Source organism: Drosophila ananassae, chromosome 3L, assembly GCF_017639315.1.
Source record: "Drosophila ananassae strain 14024-0371.13 chromosome 3L, ASM1763931v2, whole genome shotgun sequence".
In the NCBI taxonomy this organism is placed as follows: Eukaryota; Metazoa; Arthropoda; class Insecta; order Diptera; family Drosophilidae; genus Drosophila; species Drosophila ananassae.
In genome coordinates this window covers 21,471,940-21,483,296 of record NC_057929.1, presented here as the reverse complement: position 1 = coordinate 21,483,296, position 11,357 = coordinate 21,471,940, and the positions used below count along the sequence as shown (strand labels likewise).

The following is an 11,357-nucleotide window of genomic DNA, read 5'->3' as shown; positions in this document are numbered from 1 at the left end:
AGAAAGTGGTGTCTAGAAATATTAAAAGAATAAGGTCCTATTGGAACAATGTTAAAACTATAAATACAATTAGGTTTAAAAACAATGATAATCGTCCGTATGCCGAAGTCAGGCTCCTAGATAGGGTAGTGGTTGGTCTATTAGACACGGGGGCGGCTATTAATGTGATTGGGGGGAAATTGTCAGAACAGTTAATATGAGGTAAAGTTCCGTTCAAAAGAGTAACAGTTGCTACCACGGCAGATGGTCAGAAACAGGTTGTAGTAGGAAAGCTTCAAACGGCCGTGAAATACAAGGATGAAACCAAGGATCTCGAGTTCCATATCATACCATCCCTGAATCTGGATTTGTACTTGGGTATTACGTTCTGGACAGCATTTAGTTTGCTGCCATCTTCCATGCAAATATCAGAAATAGCGTCCAATTCACATAATCTGACGGAGGGTCAGCGATGCAGCCTATCCGAGGTAATTGGGAAATTTCCTTCGTTTGCCTCGTCGGGATTAGGAAAAACAACTTTGATTTCGCACGAAATCGACGTTGGGGATGCTAAGCCAGTCAAACAACGTCACTTTCCGGTGTCACCGGCGGTTGAAAAGCTTCTTTACAAAGAAGTCGATCGAATGTTGGAAATGGGAGCGATTAAGGAGTCTCAGAGTGCATGGTCTTCGCCTGTCGTACTGGTTCAAAAACCTGGGAAAGTACGGTTGTGTTTGGACAGTCGTAAAGTTAACGCTGTTACCAAAAAGGATGCTTATCCTTTACCCCAAATCGATGGAATTTTATCTCGACTTCCAAAGGCAATGTATATCTCTAGCCTCGATTTGAAAGATGCCTATTGGCAGATCCCGTTGGACCCAAAATCTCGGGATAAAACAGCATTTACAATTCCGGGAAAGCCGTTGTACCAATTCAAGGTAATGCCATTCGGTTTGACTAACGCGTCTCAAACGATGACTCGATTAATGGACAAAGTTATCCCGCCTGAGCTTAGATACGAAGTCTTTGTCTATTTAGACGATCTCTTGGTCGTCTCAGATACATTTGAAACCCACATGAAGGTTTTAAGTGTGGTGGCCGAGCAAATGAAAATAGCTGGGCTCACACTAAACGTGGATAAGAGTAAATTCTGCGTGAAAACGGTAAAATATCTTGGGCATATCGTGGGAGAAGGGACTATACGAACTGATCCAGAAAAAATATCGGCCATGGCAGACTTTCCACTTTCCCAAAATTTAAGATCTCTTCGGCGTTTTCTTGGTATGGTGGGGTGGTATCGCAATTCACCAATAACATCGCATCAGTATCGGCTCCACTTACAGATTTGTTGAAGCCAAGAAAAAAATTCGAAATGACTCCGGAGGGGGAGAAGGCGTTTTTCCTGCTTAAGGACATGCTTTGCTCCGCCCCAGTGTTACGTAGCGCGGATTTTACAAGACCTTTCTTCGTGCAATGGGATGCAAGTAAGTCAGGAGTGGGTGGCGTGCTGGTGCAAAAGACAGATCAGATTGACGAGTATCCCATTGCTTTTGTATCGAAAAAATTAAACAAAGCCCAAAGGAATTATTCGGTTACTGAACAGGAGTGTCTCGCGGCCATAATTTGCATCAAACGTTTCCGGCCGTATATAGAAGGCCATGAGTTTACGGTGATCACTGATCATGCTTCACTCAAATGGCTCATGAGTCAGACGGATCTCCACTCGCGCCTAGCTCGATGGGCTCTAAAGTTGCAAGGTTTCACGTTCAGTATTGAACACAGAAGTGGGAAAATGAATATTGTACCGGATGCTTTGTCTAGGGTCAATGGGGCGGAACTAGCTGCTATAGAGGCGAGACACGGGCTTTTAATAGATCTGCAAGCACCGGAATTCAGGTCGGCCAAGTATTTAGAAGTTATAAAGAAAATCAAGGCCAATCAGAAGCAATTGCCAGATTTGAAAGTGGTAGATGGACTCGTTTACCGGAGAACAGAACATGCAACGGGAGACCAGATGCATGACATTTTCAATTGGAAATTGTGGATTCACGAGGAGCTGGTTGCCGAGGTTCTAAGAAAGAATCATGACGAGCCTCTTGCTTTTCATGGAGGTATTCACAAGACGTTGGAAAGGGTGAGGCGATACTACTATTGGCCAGGGTTAGTCAACGATGTGAAGTCGTATACGCAAGCTTGTGAAGATTGTAAATCCACCAAGGCCCCAAATAAAACTCTTCGACCTCCAATGGGTGTGGCTCCTGTATCAGAGCGATTTTTCCAGCGTCTTTACATAGATTTTCTCGGTCCGTACCCCCGGTCTCGGAGTGGGAACATCGGAATATTCATAGTGTTGGACCATTACTCAAAGTTTGTATTTCTAAAGGCGGTAAAAAAATTCACGGCAGACGTGGTCATTAAATATCTCCAGCAAGTTCTTTTCCATACTTTCGGCGTACCGGAAACCATTGTATCCGATAATGGAACGCAGTTCAGGGCTGAGACTTTTCAGAAATTGCTAAGGGAATATTCTGTTTCACACACTTTGACCGCTGCTTATTCGCCCCAGTCGAACGCATCGGAGAGGGTTAACCGATCAGTCATCGCAGCGATAAGATCTTATGTCAGACCGGACCAGAAAGATTGGGACGAGCAACTCAGCAGTATTTGTTGCGCTCTACGTACAGCGGTTCATTCGGCGTTGGGTGCTACCCCTTATTATATGGCTTTCGGCCAGAATTTCGTCTCCTCAGGGTCATCCTACAAACTGTTGAGAGCTTTAGGGCTGTTGGAGGACTTTGGCGCTTTCAAAAGAGGACTCTATGGAAATAGTCCGGAAGAAGGCTTGCAAGGTTCTGAGGAAACAGAATGAGAAGAATGAGCGTCAGTATAATCTGCGGGCTAGAGAGGTGGCTTATAAAGAAGGGCAAGAAATATTTTACAAAAACTTTAAGCAGAGTAATTTTGCGGCAGGATATAGTGCCAAATTAGGCCCAGCATTCATAAAAGCTAGAGTGCGCAAAAGAGGATCTGCAAGGCCATCTCCTGGGAAAATTTCATGCAAAGGATATGAGACAGTAGCCAAGGCAGATACAAGCTGTTGGTGGAATCTGTCTTAGGGTATCAAACCCCAAGCCAGATTCTTGGCGGAGGGGCTTTGTAACGCTTGTATCTGTAAAAAGAAAGGCAGAGGGGAAAGGTGCGCCATCTAGAAGACAAGTTTCAAACTATAAAGGGGCATAGAGAGATTAGAAGGAGTGCAACCGGGTAAGATGGCAACTTTCCATTTTGGGGGATTGTCTCTTCGGGCAAAGGCCAGGGAGGATTCGGCGCCAATTTTGGCGTCTGTGCGATCATTCCCTCATTGCACCTCCGCAGATTCGGTTGAGTGGATTGGTTTACCTAAAAGTGTCCAAGTGCTAAGTGGAAACAAATCGGGGAACGAGGAGCGTAGGTCCAGGGGCGGAAAAGTCCAACAGGAAAGCCCACTGTTTTTGTGGCCAGTTCTGGATCCGTGGAGGTAAGAAAGAGGTGCGGGTCAGTCAGGAATTCTCGTCAAGTATCTCTTTCATGACTAGGCTCGGCGAAAGGATAATTATTGCCGGAACAGAGGGGAAGTCAGGCAGCCCCAACGAGTCGGAGCGGATCTGAAGGATTCCGGAAGCCCACGGCGCAAAGCAGCAGGAGCAGAGTTCGCCGGAAAGATTCCGGGTTGTGCTTAGATTGTCAGATAGACCCCAAAACAAATAAACTAAGAAAGACTCAATCGATGGGCTTGAGTTTGACTCGCTAGGCCCACCATCAAACCCTTTGCGCGAGCGGCAGTTTGATCCCAACCGGGCTCGGTAGCGCATAATTTTTCCTCGCCGCGAGCAAAATCGAAAAAGATCGTCAGTTTTCCGGCGGAAAAGTGACCCGTGAGTGACCCGGGGCACTTGGAAGACATCTGGCGATCCCGGCGCGAGAATACAGAAAATTTTGGTCGGGAAAAATCGGAGGAGCGAATCCACGTGGGATTCCGGCTTCCAAATAAGTGTTAGCTTAAGTAAAATAAGTTTTTTTTAGTGAGTAAGAATAATGTTTTAATAACTGCCAATGGCTAAAATTAATTTCGAGCCATTGGAGCCTTTAAAAATAAAAAAGAAAAAAAAAATATTTTCCATGGGCCCATAGTGCATTTCAGGCTAACGAAATTTCCTTGTTTTTTTTATTATTATTTTCAAGTTCCGAAATTTTCAGCAAACCCCAAGTCCGAGAAAGCGCTTTCGACGATGGAATTACCAAGATTGGGGTGAGTGTAAATAGAAAACTCTTTTATAATAGAAATTTTAATCAAAAGAAAGGAAAATTAAATGAAATCAATAAGCTTATAAAAGAGAACAAGAAATGCCTCCTAAACACGATGGCCAATTTACAATTTAAATAAAAAGAAATGAAATTAAAAGTTCAAACTAATGTTAAATACCTCAGTCCAAGTCGCTCGACCCAGATCGTTGGCAAATTTTCGCTCAAGTTCGAGCGCAAGTTCATTTATATGTTCGTTTATATGTTAGAAGCAATTTCTACATTTATACTTTAATAGGAAGGCCTAGCTTATGCCTAATTTTTCTTTACTATTTTGAAAAGCCAATTCTTGTCAATTTTATTTACTTATACAATTTATACCAATATTTATAACTTGCCAATATTTCAATTAGTATTATGTTCATTTTAGTAATTAATCTTAGTTCTTTTAGTAATTAAATAAATATTTATAATGTGCTAATTAAATCTATTTTTTGACCCGACTTAACTGATCCCCTTGAGACCGCCGAGGTAGGGGCTAATAGCAACATCATGGGTCTTGTATCCAGGACCGTATTAGCCACAGGTAGGGTGGGCAAACAAGCCTCCCAACATCTGAGGTCTTGAGCCCTCGGCAGTGTAGTCCGTAGCGAAGGAACCCACTTTTCTATTTTTCCTTAATCCTTTCTCCCGGTGGCCAAGATGAGTAGCCGATCTCTTACCAAGAGAAGCTTGCCCCATGCACGCAGTTTTTTTTTGTGAATAATGAGAAAAAGGCACCTTGGGAGGCGTGGCAAGAACACCACCCCATTAGCTGGCGAGCCAGAGCCGGAAGATTTGTCATATTGCGTGCGGCACCCCTCCCAAATTCAACACCTCGCCTAGGACTCGAATATCATATCCTTTATGACTTTCAAGGACTCATAATCATTGTTACAAATGGCGCCCAACCTCAGGGCCACGTTAAGCAACGTAGCTCACCATCACAACTACTCATTTTGGCCAGAGTTCACAAAACAGTCCTCAAATTAGGAAAAGTCAATTAATTTATTGGTTGATATACCCAAAGATGGAGTTTGATCTCGTTTTGTAGCTCATGCTAGGCTCAACCTCGTTTGAAATTCGATCAGCCGCATAGGAAACGGATAGACCATGTACTGAGAAGTAGGGTCGTCCGGCCACGGTTTGACCTAAACTCGAGCGAGTGCAAAAGAATCCTTTTAAAATTCCCTCTATCTACATCAGGTCACGCATCACGCATAGGAATTGCAGGCATTTGTGGGCTACTTATAACCGCATTGCCTGACCACGGATGATATTAGAACGCAGTGAACTCCTCAAATAAAAAAAAAAAATATAAAAAAAAGTAGAAGCATTAGTTTTCTCAAAAAGAAAAATAATTTTTCGCTTTGGAATTGCAGCAATTATTTTCATGATGAAGTATTAGCTGACCACGAAATAATGGGAAAAAAAAGTTTGTAGTGCAGTGTACGAAGCTGGGATTATAGGCAAAAGCGATAGATCGCAATCGCCTAGCCACTGTCGTAAAGCAGCATTTGTTGTTGGTGTATGCGCACAAGCAACAGGTGTTTAGCACCACTCACGTGATTTTTTTTTCTCTTCATTCCTTTTTCTTCTTTTCCTTCGCAGGCAGGTCTTATCTCAAGGGGTGTAGTTATGTTCAGGGTCAATTATTTTATGATATATTTGTCGTTTGCGATTTTAGTTTTTTTGTCGGTTCGACCGTGATTTAAAAAAAAAAAAAAAAACAAAAAAAAGTAAATAAATAAATAAACAAATAAATAATTTTTTTTTAAATCAGGCGATCAAACCCTTAGCGAATCTAGGTCAACCTCTGAGGGGTTCGATCAAACCGAGTAGACAGTTGTGGGAAGCTGAAGAATCAGCTGATGCAACGGAAAGTTCATCGACCTTTTCGTTTGGATATTACATCTGTTTGAATTCCCTGTTGTGGGAAGCAAAAGAATCAGCTGATACAACGGAAAGTTCATCGACCTTTTCGTTCGGTGAAATTCCATATCACATCTGTTCGAACTCCCTGCTTTCATTTTTTTAGATTTATTTGCAAGTTAGTTTTAATATTATTATTATCCATAGCTTATTTGTCATTAAATAATCGTGTCAGTATTTTTTTTCATTTAGATATATTATTTTTTCTGTCCTTGCTAAATTCTAGAAATTAACCAGTTATGCCAGATCCCGAAGAAAATGTGGCACAAAAGTGTCCGTTATGTGATTCCACCTTAGATGTTGGAAAAACATACAAAACCAAATGTGGTCATGCTTTCCATCAGTCCTGCATTGCAGACTATGCCAAAAGTAAAACAACGTGTCCTACTTGTAGCACAGTATGCTTCGAAAGATCGGATACTCCAGCTCAAAACACTAGGTCAAATAGAGGGCAGATGTTAGATTCTACTCCCAGTGGCTCATCAGGGACATCCGCGTTGGGACTGGTTCAGAAAGAGTTAATCCAAAATACAGTTTTAGACGCTGTTAAGTCCATGCAGAACGAGTTGTTGACAGAATTATATGAAAGAATGGCTAGGTTGATTGAAGCCAATCTTCCGACATCATTTGCAGCGGTAGAAGGTTCAAACCCGGAGGGAGCACTTGGAAGGAATTCCTTGGGCCAAATTCCATTAGGTAGTATGGATGAACCAGTAGGGTCTAATCGCGAAACACCCAGGAGTAATCACTCAGACCTAAGCCAGAGGCCCGACAAAGTAGGCCATATTTTAAATAGTTGGAAATTGCGGTTTAGTGGAAATCCGGAAGGTCTTAGTGTTGATAATTTTATTTACCGAGTAGAAGCCCTCACCAGACAAACGCTGGAAGGTAATTTTTCAATTCTAAGCAGCAATGCTAGCCTTCTGTTTGAAGGAAAAGCGAGAGAGTTCTACTGGAGGTTCCACAAAAATACTCAGGAATTGCGATGGGATTTTCTTTGTACTGCGCTAAGGAGGCAATTCAGAAGAATGAAACTAAAGAATGCCGAATGAAGCGCAAAGTGTTTTGTTTCGGCTGTGGCGCCCCAAATAACTACCGTCATACTTGTACGAATTGTTTAAAAAACGGGAAAGCGAACACTTTCAGCGGTCGACAGCAGGCAAGTGTTCCAAAGGACAAGTCGACAAACGGGGACCTAAACTAGTATGTCCAATTCAGACCTTGGAAAACCCTGCGAGATCACCTACATCTGATCCGATCCCGAAATTTTGGCCAAATCTGGTGGTTCCACAAGTTGCAGGTTTAAAACCGAAAGTGAAGAAGAAAGTGGTGTCTAGAAATATTCAAAGAATAAGGTCCTATTGGAACAATGTTAAAACTATAAATACAATTAGGTTTAAAAACAATGATAATCGTCCGTATGCCGAAGTCAGGCTCCTAGATAGGGTAGTGGTTGGTCTATTAGACACGGGGGCGGCTATTAATGTGATTGGGGGGAAATTGGCAGAACAGTTAATACGAGGTAAAGTTCCGTTCAAAAGAGTAACAACAGTTGCTACCACGGCAGATGGTCAGAAACAGGTTGTAGTAGGAAAGCTTCAAACGGCCGTGAATTACAAGGATGAAACCAAGGATCTCGAGTTCCATATCATACCATCCCTGAATCAGGATTTGTACTTGGGTATTACGTTCTGGACAGCATTTAGTTTGCTGCCATCTTCCATGCAAATATCAGAAATAGCGTCCAATTAACATAATCTGACGGAGGGTCAGCGATGCAGCCTATCCGAGGTAATTGGGAAATTTCCTTCGTTTGCCTCGTCGGGATTAGGAAAAACAACTTAGATTTCGCACGAAATCGACGTTGGGGATGCTAAGCCAGGCAAACAACGTCACTTTCCGGTGTCACCGGCGGTTGAAAAGCTTATTTACAAAGAAGTCGATCGAATGTTGGAAATGGGAGTGATTGAGGAGTCTCAGAGTGCATGGTCTTCGCCTGTCGTACTGGTTCAAAAACCTGGGAAAGTACGGTTGTGTTTGGACAGTCGTAAAGTTAACGCTGTTACCAAAAAGGATGCTTATCCTTTACCCCAAATCGATGGAATTTTATCTCGACTTCCAAAGGCAATGTATATCTCTAGCCTCGATTTGAAAGATGCCTATTGGCAGATCCCGTTGGACCCAAAATCTCGGGATAAAACAGCATTTACAATTCCGGGAAAGCCGTTGTACCAATTCAAGGTAATGCCATTCGGTTTGACTAACGCGTCTCAAACGATGACTCGATTAATGGACAAAGTTATCCCGCCTGAGCTTAGATACGAAGTCTTTGTCTATTTAGACGATCTCTTGGTCGTCTCAGATACATTTGAAACCCACATGAAGGTTTTAAGTGTGGTGGCCGAGCAAATGAAAATAGCTGGGCTCACACTAAACGTGGAGAAGCTAAACGTGGTAAAATATCTTGGGCATATCGTGGGAGAAGGGACTATACGAACTGATCCAGAAAAAATATCGGCCATGGCAGACTTTCCACTTCCCCAAAATTTAAGATTTCTTCATCGTTTTCTTGGCATGGTGGGGTGGTATCGCAAATTCATCAATAACTTCGCATCAGTATCGGCTCCACTTACAGATTTGATGAAGCCAAGAAAAAAATTCGAAATGACTCCGGAGGGGGAGAAGGCGTTTTTCCTGCTTAAGGGCATGCTTTGCTCCGCCCCAGTGTTACGTAGCGCGGATTTTACAAGACCTTTCTTCGTGCAATGCGATGCAAGTAAGTCTGGAGTGGGTGGCGTGCTGGTGCAAAAGACAGATCAGAGTGACGAGTATCCCATTGCTTTTGTATCGAAAAAATTAAACAAAGCCCAAAGGAATTATTCGGTTACTGAACAGGAGTGTCTCGCGGCCATAATTTGCATCAAACGTTTCCGGCCGTATATAGAAGGCCATGAGTTTACGGTGATCACTGATCATGCTTCACTCAAATGGCTCATGAGTCAGACGGATCTCCACTCGCGCCTAGCTCGATGGGCTCTAAAGTTGCAAGGTTTCACGTTCAGTATTGAACACAGAAGTGGGAAAATGAATATTGTACCGGATGCTTTGTCTAGGGTCAATGGGGCGGAACTAGCTGCTATAGAGGCGAGACACGGGCTTTTAATAGATCTGCAAGCACCGGAATTCAGGTCGGCCAAGTATTTAGAAGTTATAGAGAAAATCAAGGCCAATCAGAAGCAATTGCCAGATTTGAAAGTGGTAGATGGACTCGTTTACCGGAGAACAGAACATGCAACGGGAGACCAGATGCATGACATTTTCAATTGGAAATTGTGGATTCACGAGGAGCTGGTTGCCGAGGTTCTAAGAAAGAATCATGACGAGCCTCTTGCTTTTCATGGAGGTATTCACAAGACGTTGGAAAGGGTGAGGCGATACTACTATTGGCCAGGGTTAGTCAACGATGTGAAGTCGTATACGCAAGCTTGTGAAGATTGTAAATCCACCAAGGCCCCAAATAAAACTCTTCGACCTCCAATGGGTGTGGCTCCTGTATCAGAGCGATTTTTCCAGCGTCTTTACATAGATTTTCTCGGTCCGTACCCCCGGTCTCGGAGTGGGAACATCGGAATATTCATAGTGTTGGACCATTACTCAAAGTTTGTATTTCTAAAGGCGGTAAAAAAATTCACGGCAGACGTGGTCATTAAATATCTCCAGCAAGTTCTTTTTCATACTTTCGGCGTACCGGAAACCATTGTATCCGATAATGGAACGCAGTTCAGGGCTGAGACTTTTCAGAAATTGCTAAGGGAATATTCTGTTTCACACACTTTGACCGCTGCTTATTCGCCCCAGTCGAACGCATCGGAGAGGGTTAACCAATCAGTCATCGCAGCGATAAGATCTTATGTCAGACCGGACCAGAAAGATTGGGACGAGCAACTCAGCAGTATTTGTTGCGCTCTACGTACAGCGGTTCATTCGGCGTTGGGTGCTAGCCCTTATTATATGGCTTTCGGCCAGAATTTCGTCTCCCTAGGGTCATCCTACAAACTGTTGAGAGCTTTAGGGCTGTCGGAGGACAGGTCTTTGGCGCTTTCAAAAGAGGACTCTATGGAAATAGTCCGGAAGAAGGCTTGCGAGGTTCTGAGGAAACAGAATGAGAAGAATGAGCGTCAGTATAATCTGCGGGCTAGAGAGGTGGCTTATAAAGAAGGGCAAGAAATATTTTACAAAAACTTTAAGCAGAGTAATTTTGCGGCAGGATATAGTGCCAAATTAGGCCCAGCATTCATAAAAGCTAGAGTGCGCAAAAGAGGATCTGCAAGGCCATCTCCTGGGAAAATTTCATGCAAAGGATATGAGACAGTAGCCAAGGCAGATACAAGCTGTTGGTGGAATCTGTCTTAGGGTATCAAACCCCAAGCCAGATTCTTGGCGGAGGGGCTTTGTAACGCTTGTATCTGTAAAAAGAAAGGCAGAGGGGAAAGGTGCGCCATCTAGAAGACAAGTTTCAAACTATAAAGGGGCATAGAGAGATTAGAAGGAGTGCAACCGGGTAAGATGGCAACTTTCCATTTTGGGGGATTGTCTCTTCGGGCAAAGGCCAGGGAGGATTCGGCGCCAATTTTGGCGTCTGTGCGATCATTCCCTCATTGCACCTCCGCAGATTCGGTTGAGTGGATTGGTTTACCTAAAAGTGTCCAAGTGCTAAGTGGAAACAAATCGGGGAACGAGGAGCGTAGGTCCAGGGGCGGAAAAGTCCAACAGGAAAGCCCACTGTTTTTGTGGCCAGTTCTGGATCCGTGGAGGTAAGAAAGAGGTGCGGGTCAGTCAGGAATTCTCGTCAAGTATCTCTTTCATGACTAGGCTCGGCGAAAGGATAATTATTGCCGGAACAGAGGGGAAGTCAGGCAGCCCCAACGAGTCGGAGCGGATCTGAAGGATTCCGGAAGCCCACGGCGCAAAGCAGCAGGAGCAGAGTTCGCCGGAAAGATTCCGGGTTGTGCTTAGATTGTCAGATAGACCCCAAAACAAATAAACTAAGAAAGACTCAATCGATGGGCTTGAGTTTGACTCGCTAGGCCCACCATCAAACCCTTTGCGCGAGCGGCAGTTTGATC

General features: G+C 43.6%; 2 protein-coding genes across 2 annotated transcripts; both read left to right on the top strand.

Annotated features, from left to right (window-relative positions):
* The first annotated feature begins 2,818 nt into the window (after positions 1-2,818).
* On the top strand, positions 2,819-3,808 carry LOC116656214. The gene is made up of 2 exons (XM_032455665.1): positions 2,819-3,496; positions 3,555-3,808. The coding sequence occupies exons 1-2, from the start codon at positions 3,249-3,251 to the stop codon at positions 3,625-3,627; spliced, it is 321 nt and encodes a 106-aa protein (XP_032311556.1). The 5' UTR covers positions 2,819-3,248; the 3' UTR covers positions 3,628-3,808.
* A 6,492-nt stretch (positions 3,809-10,300) lies between these two features.
* On the top strand, positions 10,301-11,357 carry LOC116656212. Its single transcript, XM_032455663.1, has 2 exons — positions 10,301-11,045; positions 11,104-11,357. The coding sequence occupies exons 1-2, from the start codon at positions 10,798-10,800 to the stop codon at positions 11,174-11,176; spliced, it is 321 nt and encodes a 106-aa protein (XP_032311554.1). The 5' UTR covers positions 10,301-10,797; the 3' UTR covers positions 11,177-11,357.